The following is a 13,411-nucleotide window of genomic DNA, read 5'->3' on the forward strand; positions in this document are numbered from 1 at the left end:
AATTAGAATCATCATTTCTTAGCAGATTAGCCATTATATGGCCACAGTGAAAACACATGATAAATCCATTATTATCTTAATTTTCTTATTCTTTATCAACACATTAATCTATTCTTGAATAAATCTATACATATCTTCAATTTTTCTAACACTTCAATATTTAACATCCTATCGTTAACCTAAAAATAGCCAATAGAACCACTCATTATTCCCAAATGAGAAAGAAGTAAGAATAATAATAATGAATACTCTAAAAACTCAGAACCCGTAACTCATATGCTTCTAAGAAAAAACATCATTCAATTCAACCACCTCATTTAGTCCTACTGGACTCAAAGTATTTAATTGTTGGATCCAGTAAACCTCCTGTGTACAAAGCTTCCTATATCTATCTATATCTATCTAGTGTATGTGGTATATATTCCAAACCACAGACACTAAGATGTTCAATATTCCCTTCATGTACTAGACCAAAGTGCCTTGAAACACTATGGTTAAGCTTTCTATTCACAACATTCCATCTATGTTCTAAAAATCTGATTTTCAATGGCCTCATTGTTCTACCGACAAAGAGCATGTTGCAACTACATTTTAATACATAAATAACATAACAAATGTTACAATTAATAAACCCTTTGATCTTATGTTTCTTATCCTTGTATTCAAACTAATTTCCACCTCATTATTGAGATACTCATTCCTTCTACGTAGTCTTTGTTCAGAACTATAAAAAGACATAGTGAGCGCTGCTACATTAACCAAAAAAGTAGATCAGGGGCCTTCGGCGCGGACCTGCGTAGATGTGGCAAGATGAATGTTTTGCCCGGAGGACAACCCTTTTTCAGGTGTGTAGCTGCCAATACTTGACATGGATCTACAATGAATTTATTGTCTTCCGAGGATTCCATGTCAGCTGGATCAAAAGAGCGAGATAAGGCGTCTGCCTTCGTATTCTTATATCCAGAGTGAAAAGTGATGTTGAAATCAAAGCGTGAGAAGAATAAGGACCACCTTGCTTGCTGAGGGTTTAGACATCGAGCAGTGCATAAGTAAAGCAAATTCTTATGGTCGGTATATATGGTGATAGGAAATTGCGCTCCTTCTAGTAGATGTCTCTATTCGGAGAGAGCCAACTTGATGGCCAGGAGCTCTTTGTCGCCAATCCCATAATTCCTCTCAGCAAGTAAAAAGCGACAGGAAAAGAATCCGCAGGGATGAAGTTTTCCAGAAGGGCTTCGCTTTGATAGTACGGCTCCAGTGCCAACAGAAGAGGCATCTACCTCCAGGACAAATGGACGTGAACAATCCGGCTGTTGAAGAATGGGTGCAGATGAAAAAAGAGACTTTAATAATATAAAGGCTTGGATAGCCTCAGTGGACCAAATACTAGCATCAGCAGGATTTACGGGTCAATGTTGTGATGGGAGCCACGAGAGTACCCTTTGATAAATTGACGATAATAGTTGGAGAATCCTAGGAAGCGTTGAGTGGCCTTAAGGCCCGAAGGTTGGGGCCAGTCAAGTATGGCTTTCAATTTCGTGGGATCCATCTGTAGACCGGTGCCAGAAATAATATATCCCAGGAAGGGAATTTGTTTCTGCTCGAAGGTGCATTTCTCCAATTTGCAAAATAGATGATTTTCTTGGATACGAGAGAGGACCTCCAATACATGAGTGCGATGAGATACTAGATCTTGAGAAAAGATGAGAATGTCGTCCAAGTAGATGACTACGGATTGGTACAAGAGGTCTTGAAACAGCTCATTCATAAAGCCCTGAAAGATGGCCGGGGCATTGCATAACCCGAAGGGCATGACAGGTATTCAAAGTGGCCGTCTCGGGTGTTGAACGCCGTCTTCCATTCATCCCCCTCCTTAATGCGTATGAGGTTATACGCTCTTCTGAGGTCAAGTTTAGAAAAGATGGTGGCACCCTTAATCCGGTCAAATAATTCGGAAATCAGTGGCAGTGGATACCGATTTTTAACGGTAATGGCATTCGGACCTCTGTAATCAATGCAAGGGGACGGAGGCCCCCATCCTTCTTTTTTACAAAGAAGAAGCCAGCCCCGACTGGGGAGGCAGACTTGCGGATGAAGCCCCTTTTTAGATTTTCTTGGACGTACTCCTCCATAGCCTTAGACTCCGGGTGAGAAAGGGGGTAAACACAGCCCCTGGGAATGGGTTTACCAGGTATCAGATCAATGCCACAATCCCAGATTCTGTGAGGAGGAAGTCTAGTGGCCTCTTGTTGACAAAAAACATCAGAGAAGGTTTGGTATGGTTCAGGCAAGAGAGTCACAGGAAATTCTTGGGAACGTCTGGAACTATTCGGAGGAACCACTCTCTGAAGGCAGTGAGAGAAGCAGGACTGTCCAAAGGACAATATGTGACCTGATTTCCAGTCTAAGGTAGGGGAGTGAAGACGAAGCCATGGAAGTCCTAGGATGACTGGATTGGTAGATTTCTGAATTACTAGAAAAGAAATCTTCTCCCGATGAAGCGCTCCTATCTGGAGCAGGAGAGGAATGGTGCATACCAGGATGGACCCCTCAGGAATTCTTTCCCCATCAATGGCCATCAGAGAGATGGGTTGTTCTAAAGCTTGTGTGGGAATAACAAATTGTTTAACTACTGCGGCAGAGATGAAATTACCTGCAGCTCCGGAATCAAGAAGAGCTGACTGCGGAAAAGTCTTTTGTCCTAACTGAAGGGAAATGGGAATAGACAGGCAATCGTTACTGCTGGGAACTGACTGACACTGAGAGAAGAGGCCCAACGATACAGCTCCTGAACTCGTTAGGCCCTGTCGTTTCCCGGGCGTTTAGAACAAGAACTCAGCAGATGGCCGCTCTCTCCACAATATAAACACAACTTGTTCCGAAATCTCCTCTCCCTTTCTTCGGCTGACAGACGGGTCCTCCCCAGTTGCATGGGCTCTTCTGGAGGAAGAACAGGGGTTTGGAAGTTGGGAGCCAAGCGAATCATACTACGCCGAGACTGTTCTTTCTCGGAATTACGTTCCTTGAAACGCAAGTCGACCTTGACACAGAGAGAGATAATATCATCCAAAGACGTAGGGAGTTCCTGAGATACCAGCTCATCTTTAATCCGGTCTGAAAGGCCCTGCCAGAACGTAGCTACTAGGGCCTCATCGTTCCAGCGAAGTTCAGAGCCCATAGTTCTGAAGTGGACCGCATACTGTCCCACAGACTGGTTTCCCTGGCGGAGAAGTAATAAGCCGGAAGCGGCATTGGACACCCTTCCTGGCTCATCAAATATTTTCTTAAATGTGGACAAAAAGACGTTGAAGTTATGTAGAATGGGATCATCCCTCTCCCATAAGGGGGAAGCCCATGCTAAGGCTTGACCGGACAATAAAGAAATCACATAGGCCACTTTCGTTTTTTCAGAAGGGAAGTTCCCTGGTAATAACTCAAATTGTATGGAGCATTGATTTAAAAATCCTCTGCAATACTTGGGGTCCCCATCGAACTTGGGTGGGTTAGGTATGCGTAACTGCGAGGAAGAAGCCTCTACTACAGCCTGAGGTTCAGGGGCCACTGCCGGCCCAGGTGGTCCACCAGACACCAGGGTGTTCTGGACAACATCCAACCGAGTAGATAGACTATTGAGGAATTTTTAAAAAGTTGCTCTTGGTTAGCTTCTTGCTTATCCATCCTTCCTACTAAATGCTCCAACAGATCTTTAGCTGTGGTATCCATGGTCAGAGCAAACTGTAACAGATTCTGGATACTTCAACTACTAATCTTGATTAGCGCTGGCTTACCTGAGGTGCGGAGTCTAACGATCTCCCCGGTGTTCACCAAGAACCGCCGCAAGGCGGGGTGGGCTTCGCTGCCATGAGTCACAGGTCGTGGTCCCTAGGTTCGCCCCAAGATGTAGTACAGCGGAGTGGAGTGAAGGTAGCGGAGTCAAACAAGCCAGTTCGGTACACAGGAATGGAGTCAGGCAGAATCAGAAGGCAACTCGGAGTCAACAAGCCAGGTTCGGTACACGGGTCACAAGAATAGGAGAATGGTCAGCAAGCCGGTTCGGTACACAGGGATAGGAGAGCCAGGAAAGTCAAACAGGCAGAGATCAGCACACAGGAAGACACTGGAAACTGGAAGACACTGCAATGCACGAAGAACAGGAGCCAGGAACAGGTAAGTGTTGCTCTGACACTCAGCGAGTGTCAGAGTGCGGTTTTTATGCTGACGGGGATTCAAAATCCCCGCCTCTGGGTTGCGGTCATGTGACCGCCGAACCCGGAAGTGCGGCATCCGGAAGGAGCGGCGGGGATCAGGTAAGTCCGTTACAGTGTCAGAGTGGATCTTATATAGTGCAGGGAGTTTCAAATTCCTTGCCCAGAGTCACATAATTGCAGCACCAAGCAGGAAGTAACAAGAAAGTGCTGTGATCAGGAGCATAGAGCAGGTAAGTTCCCAAAGAAGGGCAACTATTGGCCTGTCATTGGCCTGTCTGAATGGTATGTTTTACATATTTCTTGCACTTCACTTATAGAATATATAAATATTATTTATGTACATTGCATTCCATATTTATATACATAGGTCTTGGGGACAACCTCCACTGCATGTCTCGGGCAATCCCCTCTACCACAGGGTTTGACGAAGTTTCCCCTGGGAGACTGATTCTTCAGCCCTCCCCCAAAAAATATATGAGTCCCCTGGTTTCATTCAGAAGGACAGCATTATGGCAAAGAGCAGATAAATAAAACAAAGTATGAAAGCTCTGCTGTTAGATACTGATGAATGCTCTGTCTATCAAAAAATGTATAGGGTGGTCCATAAGTGTGGGAACAACCTTTTGAAACAGAAATGAGTAAGGAAATATTAATCAATTAAGATGTCACAGAATGACCCTTTCATATTTAACAAGCACTGAAAAATACAAAAGATTTTGGGGGGGATGTGCAGCTACGTGGACCCTCATACGCAAAAGCCCAGTTTTTTTCAAAATGAATTGAGACATCCGTAACCCGAACAAGTTTACTTTCACTAGAAAACCTTTACATTTTATAAGAAGTAAATCTCTTTGTTTTTTTTGTTACAGCTGCTAACAGTCATATAGCAAAAGCACACTGTTTTCCTCCACTAAATATACTACTTAGTTCAGAATGATATCTAGCTATCTATAGTTTATACTAAACATTATAGACAGCTAGAACTTTTAAGATAGTCCAAAGTCCTAAAATTAATCACAAGGAAAATAGAGATTCAGCACACTTCTATGATTCCAACCAATGTTATTTAATTAGATGGTGCCTGTTGTATACATATTTACATCCTAATTAGATTAAAGGTAAAGTATCAATAGCGATTAGCTTGTAATCGTTGGATGATATAAATTAACTGCTTACTATATGTAAAATAAATACTTGTATGCCTCTTTTCTATATATTAAGTAGTTTAGATCATCCAGAGATCGATAACAACCCAAGTTGGGCTGTATATATGTATACAACAGGCACCATCTAATTACATTGGATAGCTGAATATAGCGGATTCCTTATGTCTAACTTTAATCAGTGACATGCACTAATCCCTATGAAAAATACAACTATATAATCAGTATCTCCTTGATAATAAGTGTGAATGTGAGATTGAATTCCATAGTACTGCAGCTAATTAGGGAAAGAGACTAAGGGGTAAATGTATCAAGGTCCGATTTTGTCATTTTTTATTTTCCTTCAATCAAGAACACAGATTCGGGGATGTACAAATATGGGGCCCTCCTGGCCGAAGAAATGAAGACTACTATCAACAAGGGGCCCCTCCTGGGTGAAACAAAGAAGAGATTACAAGCCTGGACTTTGGATGGTATAAATACTTGGGGACTGGGGCAAGGCTGGAGATTTGGATCTTCAATTTGTTTTATGACTTTTTCAAGCCAGGACTTTGGATGGTATAAATACTTGGGGACTGGTGCAAGCCAGACATTTGGAACTACAAATTGTTTTTGGACATTTGTGACAGAAGACTTCATTGGTGAGTATTTGGGGATTTATTATTTTTAATAAAAATATATGGTGTAAATGAGGATGCTTACTGTGTTTATTGTGGGTTTTAAAATTTTATTAAATGTTAATGGTGTTTACGAGGGTGTTGTGGTTTTTTAAACATTTTTTTGTTTTGTGGAACTACAGGTCCCAGCCAGCCATGGATGTCAGGGCATGTTGGCACTTGTGGTTCTCCAAGTGACAACATGCCCTGGCTGCCGTGGGTATGCTGGTGCTTGTAGTTATACAAGCAGCAGCATGGCCACACTATTTTGGGCAACCTGACTGTGTGGGACTTGTAGTTCCACAAAATAAAATGGCATCCGTTTATTTTTTTAACTATTTATTGCCTTTATTACACTACTGCCCACAGCCCAGGGGTAATAGGAAGAGCCCTAGTGCTATCAGCACTGTGCTGGGTGTCTCATAAGGGGGGGCCCGCTTGTTTTTTTTGTCAGACCCCACTCCCTAGGGAATCCAGCCCAGGGCTGAACAGTCTAGGGTTGGTTAGTCATTATGGCAGGGGGACCCCTGCTGCGTGTCCCACTGCTATAGTGCCGCCAACCCTGGCTGGTTTGCCTAGTGCTGGTTAAGTAAAAATCGGGGGGACCCCACGCAAAATTTTTCCCTGATTTTCACGGAACCAGCAGTAGTCAGGCAGCACTAGGGTTAAGCATGAATACAGGAAGGACCACACTCTTTTTTTTTTAAAAAAAAACTTCCATCTATTCTTTACCATTTTTTACACTGACAAGCAGCATGTTGTATCTGGCGTGTTTGAAAGCAAACTCTCCTGAGTTTGCTTACTTGCAGCTTCATACATTTGAGACTTGTATAGCAGTCGGAGTTTGATCTCTGGCGATTTTGCAAATAGTGCTTTTGACAAAAGCACAACTCTGGCGATTTTACATGAAATCTCAGCTTCATACATCTGCAAGTTTCAATTCTCACGATAAAATCGCTGGATTTGCAGAATTGGACCTTGATACATTTACCCCTAAAGCTGATTTCCATCATTAGACCAAATAAATGAATATGTAATGATCTCTGTGCAAAGTGCAGCAATAAATCATAACCCTTTGATCATAAAGGAGAGTGTGAGATTGTATAATTATGACATTGTAGCTATTAAGATAACTATATGTTTATTCCTCACTTAGGTGAAAAGTACAACAATATAATCAGCATTTATTACATAAGTGTGAATGTGAGACTGAATGATACTATGGTTATTCAGATAACTGGGGGAAAAGACTATAGCTGGTTTCTATTATCAGATTAAACCAATGGATATGTGACCATCTCTGGCATTAATACAATTCACAATTCTCTGACTATAAATGGGAGTGTGGAGTACAGTTTATTTATTTATATATATATATATATATATATATATATATATATATATATATATATATATGTATATATATATGTATGTGTAATCTCTTTCATAAGCAAGGCCCTAACTAATATTTTTAATTTTGTTTTAATTGCCCTTACCCTTTGTCTTTATGTCTGTATTTATTCTATCCAACTGGTATGTCCCTGTTTTACATTTGTTCTATTTTCCCCATTATCCTGCACTGCTGAGCACTATGTTTCCTTACAAATAATAATTAATAATAATAATAATAATAATTTGCAATGCTAGGCTTCATGACTACACTCAACATTGGAAAACATAGAATTGTGCCCCCCTCAGATGCCCCTCTGAAGCAAATCAGGTCTGGCATAAAAACAGCATGTGCGCTACCCTTATTTAATGACCTTTTCAGTGTTTGTGTTTTGTGGTTACTTTTACAGACAAGGAGACTCCCTTAGTGGATAACAGCTGTGAGGATGGTAAGTGGAAGAGAATGGGGGAGAGCAGTGTGACTCTAGTGGAAGAGGAGACGTCCGCTCTGCAGTTCATGAAGAAGAAAATCCACAGTCTCTCAGTAAATGTAGGTTTCACATTGGGCTCCCATGTGTTCTGATTTTGGTGCTAAATAACTAACTTGTTCAAAATAGGTTGAAACCTTGTCAGTTTTTTACACTGGATGACCAGAGTCCAGTATTAACATGAAAGAACCCAAAATACTAAATTACTTATCTAAGTCCTGACATAAATCCCACCTATATTGATCACTAGGTGCTTCCCATTGTAAGACAATAGAACATAAACCCCTAAAAGTTTGAAAGTCACTTCTGTTTCTTTTTGGAATATTGTCTCTTTCTGTAGCAGGGAGATGAAGACGCTTTCTTTGTGGCTGATCTAAATGACGTGATACAGAAACATCTGCGATTTCTCCAGGAGTTGCCCCTGGTGAGGCCGTTCTATGCTGTGAAGTGTAACAGCAGTGATGAGATTCTTCAGGTGCTCGCAGCCCTGGGTACAGGATTTGACTGTGCCAGCCAGGTAATGGCAGCCTAGAATATGTAACACATTCACACTGCGCAGCAGACAGCTCATGTTATCAGTTCTTCATGAAACTGTCACAATGATAAGAGTAATAAGATAGTGGCTGATGTGAGAATACTCACTGACCACACACCTGCCAGCTATAATCATTTTCACAGCACTATAACCCTCTGTTTCTGCATTATCCACTTGTTTTCTAGTTGCAGTAACCTGGGATGGATTTCTTTCATTTTAACATCAATGAATTAATTACAGAAAGATTGTTACAAATATGAAAAAATAAAAGAGGGAAAAGCAAAAGTGGGCTGGTATAAATACTGGTAGTGATTAGCGGGATCTTCTCACCTAAAGTTTATGGCGGTGTATTGGTTCTCGTACAGACTTGGTTATAACTAAAGCACATACTGACTCCTTTCTATGATGGGATAATACTGCATATTCAGTGAATGTACTCACCAATCTAAGCAAACATAAATTAACTGATTTTGCTGATTTATTTTGCTCCTCTGCAATTTTTGGCCCTGCGTAGCGTGAAAATTTTGTGTATTCCTTATGGACTTCTGTCAGAGAGGATCACCCTTCCATATGCAGCCTCTTTGCTGTGTGTTGTGCCGGGCTGTGGTGAGAAGGATTTGAGTCATTAGGACCTGCCCCTGGTGTGTGAGGATGTGATTTCCGTGTTGGGCAGGACCTGATAATGGGAATCGTTTCATCATGGCCTCATCCCCCCTACTATGTGATGACTCTAATTGCGTCAATGCACAATGAGAGGCAGGGCCATGAAGACTCAAATCACATCATGGCATCCCCCAAACTTGCCACTTGGATCTTCCCTCCGTGATCTCCTGAAAGATAGGTCCAAAAAAGTAGGCAAGTATTATTCATGTCTAAAATGAGAGAAGGAACCTTGGGTGTGTCTTTTTTATTAATATTTGTATATATTATATCTATATGTTGGTTGAAATGTTAATGAGTTTTCCAAATAAAGTACATCTGGAGGGAGGAAGATGCACCTAACTGAAATTGTAAAAAACAAATTGTAACATTTCAAGCATTTAGTCGACAACTAGACCTCTCTAGAACAATGATGTTATCAGTCTCTAAAATTAAAATATTTTGATAAATTGTTTCACTTTCAAATAATCCATCGTCGAGTTAACGTTATGTTCTTGTTCTACCTAACAGTTCTACAAGCACTTTATGACCATCACAATATTTTGTCCTTAGACTGAGATAAAGATGATATTAGGAATGGGAGTACCTGCCACTGACATTATCTACGCAAACCCCTGCAAACAGCCGTCCCACATCAGATATGCAGCCAAGCATGGAGTCAACAGGATGACCTTTGACTGTGAGAGTGAACTGGTGAAAGTCACAAAGAATCATCCAGCTGCTGAGTAAGTGACAGTCTAGAGCCGACTTTTCTGGAAGTTGTCCCTTCCTCACACAAGATGGCACCCCCACCTATAAATTAATAATCTTGATAAATGAATGTTCATTCTACCCCAACTTAAAGATTATCCCTCCAATCATCTACACAACATGGGATTCCTCATCTGCTGATGTTTTACTGTAGTCTTTACATTGGCTTCGCATAACTTCCCCAATAAATTTCAGTGTTGAGCCTTGCCTCCAAATCCCACCAGAACTCCTGTCACATATTTTTGTGATCTCCACCACATTAACAACAAATTGAAGGAGCTTTCAAACTTCATCAAATAAATTACTAACTCCCATCTTCCCTTCCTACTTATAGTACTTTGGTGTGGGTGTCTCCCCTGGGACCCCACCGGTAACACCATTTATGAGGGTCCACGCAGTCATATATATCAGCACGGTGGCATAGTGGTTAGCACTTCTGCCTTACAGCACTGGGGTCATGACTTCAATTCCCGACCATGGCCTTATTTGTGAGGAGTTTGTATGTTCTCCCTGTGTTTGCGTGGGTTTCCTCCGGGTGCTCCGGATTCCTCCCACACTCCAAAAACATACTGGTAGGTTAATTGGCTGCTAACAAAATTGACCCGAGTATGTCTGTCTGTGTTTTTCTGTCTGTGTGAGTGTGTGTTAGGGAATTTAGATTTAAAGCCCCAATGGGGCAGGGACTGATGTGATTTCTCTGTACATAGCTGCAGAATTTGTGGCGCTATATAAATAGATGGTGATGATGATGATGATGATGATGAACTTCCCCTTTGGTTTTCTCTATATTAGGAGAGATCTGACACATCTCCTCTAATTGAAAGCCTAAGGGCGATTGTGTTGGATCTCTCCTGCTACAGAAAGAGCTGAGCGGTGCAGTACGTGATTGGCAGGGTCATGGTTCTGAGAACTTTGAACGTGCAAATGTTAAGGAACCCCAACCAAAATACTATTATTGGAAAGGGAAGTTAGTGGTTTGTTCGAAGGTGTAGTAAAATTTATTCAAGATTACTACTAGAGTTCTAGAATTGAATTTTCCCATGGTTTCTTTCTACTTCAGTCTTCTGTCTCCGTATTTAATTAACCATCCCCATGGTGCCCTTGCAACCCCTGTCCACTTCCTTTCTACAGCTGAATTTCCAGGTTGGGCCAGCAAGTCATAATACAATATGGGTAAGGTTTTAAGTTTCAAGAGGACTAGACAGAGCTGGACGATGCTGTTGGATCTAAAAGTATTATAATTGCATTTTGATAAAATAAATAAATGATAAACTGTTAGATATAATTTTTCTTTAATATGTGTAGTTCCCTATATCCATCTGCATACTTCAGTCCTCCATTTAAGTCGTCAGTTATCTCCATTTTGCTATTATCACACTAACCCACTTCCTTCCTGTATTACAGTTGGCTATCCTTGTTGGGCTGGTCAAAACACTACATTAAGGAAGAGTTGTGACAAAAACTGCACATAGATAGATGTCGAGGCAGAAAACAGTGAGGCTGGCAAGGAATAGACAGAGCTGGATGATGCAGCAGGATCTACATGGAAGTCATTTTAATAACATATAAGTTTTGTATGGATAGGGGTGGTAAATCATTAGGCAGAATTCAATTTAACTTAGACATTGCCTTAAGTAGTACCTTGCTCCTGCAGCCCAAAAGAATGTTCAATTTGTTAATGTCCTTCCTGTCCAGGATGATCCTTCGCATCAGCACTGATGATACTGGATCAATTGCTTGTCTCAGCAAGAAGTTCGGAGCCCCTTTAGGGATATGTGAACACCTCCTGAAGTTAGCGAAGAGCCTGCATGTAATGGTAACTGGAGTCAGGTAAGATGTAACCGATTTCTTGTATTAGATTGTTCCGATGATGGAGAGGACAGTGGATGAGCAATAACCAGTCTAAAATGAAGTGACCTTAAGTAACAAGAAGGGAAAGGCAGTGAATATCCTGGACTCTTTGTTGCTAAGATAGACTGATTTAGGGTAGAGCAAATTACATTGAAATTGTCCTTTTTGTGAATCCTTTGTGGATAAAAAAGTTCCTTGGTTTAAAAAAAACCCAAAACATTTTGCTTGATAATTTTAGATATTTATGTGCCCATAGTTCCCTGCTTGGATAGGCAAATGCTCGGGTGTCAACTGTGTTTAAGGGTATTGATGAGTATCTGACCAAAATTATAGGATAGGCGAATTAACAAGAAAAGAATAACTGAGCCCAGAGGTGAGACCCCCAGCAGCCACAGGATCCCCATGAGGGTTTGAGAATGATTTAACATAGTTAATCAAACCATAATAATGGCTATTATTAATAGAAATGGTCCAAAATATCCAGATAAGGATCACTTGGAGCAGAGGGGCTATTATATATAAACCAATAAACCAGTCGCATCAGATTTTGGAAAATTTGTGGATCTTGTTATTCAAAAATGCAGAGATTTTTCCTATGGATGACAAATACCATATTTTATTGAAAGTTGACGTCTGGAGGGGGGAATCAGGATTTTTCCAGTGTTTTGCCACAAAGCATCTGGCTGCATAAAGGATCTGCACAGAGAGTTTCTCTGAATATTTATCAAGTACCTCCAGGGGGGCACCGAGGAGAAAAGACCATGGACATTTAGAAATCGGAATATCACCCCAAACAGAGCAATCTTTGGGCAAGACCATCAAATATGAAGAAAAGACTCCACCCCAACACATCCCCTCCAAAATTGCTCAGAGGACATACTGTAGATCCTTTTCAATCAGATATGAATCAGATCAGATATCACCTAAAGTATATTTTATAGGCATTCTCCTTTACCAAGGAAGAAATAGAGGTTTTGGAGACCCTTTCTCTCACTGTGGACCAGGTGTCCTTCTTTGGTGGTCTGCCCAAATTAACTTCTCATTTATGTTCATGTACAGGGGTACAGAAGTCTGTTTAGAGAAGAGGAGAAGATTATAAAAAATAGAGATAATGCACTTCTGATGAAGGTTGTGAATGCAGAGAGACTCGAGTGGATTTAAAGATCTCACAATATCGGACTTAGAAAGGGAAATGACAAAGTACTTCACCTGCAGGTATGCACATGGACTGATGGTCGAGAAATGAAATTGCTCCTACAGGATCATCCGTGGATTGCATTGGACAAAGCGAAGACACTCCAACTAACCTGATACTTCTCTCCTGCCAGGGTATAAAACGAGAGAGTCATTGCCCTGGAGAGAAGTCAGGGTTGTTTCAGAGGGGACTGAAGTGGTCTGAAAATGAAACTTACTGTGATCCCAGATTTGATAGGTAAAAGGGAAACTGGATACAACTTCACCAAATGAAGGCCTACCACCAGCCATAATGTTCATAACGGAACATAGAAAGGACAATTTACAGAAGTAGGTTTCCAGAGCTATTCATCTCAGACCACGGCCACCTGCAAACAATGCTATGCTGGCTCTGGTGAGTAGCAAGGTAATAAAGACAAACATCTGGAAAGCCCCTGCCTCCATTAAAGGTAGCTCTGCGCAGAGTAGACAAACTGGTGCGCATGGGGGTTTTTTCTACACAAATTGGGAGAACCAG

General features: G+C 41.3%; 1 protein-coding gene across 1 annotated transcript in view; it reads left to right on the forward strand.

Moving 5' to 3' along the window:
• The window catches only part of LOC142140739 (antizyme inhibitor 2-like), a 65,821-nt gene that overhangs the window by 28,905 nt on the left and 23,505 nt on the right, over positions 1–13,411 (forward strand). The window contains exons 2-5 of the mRNA XM_075198580.1: positions 7,827–7,966; positions 8,245–8,421; positions 9,652–9,824; positions 11,545–11,679. Of these exons, the coding sequence (XP_075054681.1) occupies positions 7,827–7,966; positions 8,245–8,421; positions 9,652–9,824; positions 11,545–11,679 (625 nt within the window). The remainder of the gene's footprint in view (positions 1–7,826; positions 7,967–8,244; positions 8,422–9,651; positions 9,825–11,544; positions 11,680–13,411) is intronic.

This window comes from Mixophyes fleayi, chromosome 2 (genome assembly GCF_038048845.1).
Source record: "Mixophyes fleayi isolate aMixFle1 chromosome 2, aMixFle1.hap1, whole genome shotgun sequence".
Taxonomy (NCBI): Eukaryota; Metazoa; Chordata; class Amphibia; order Anura; family Limnodynastidae; genus Mixophyes; species Mixophyes fleayi.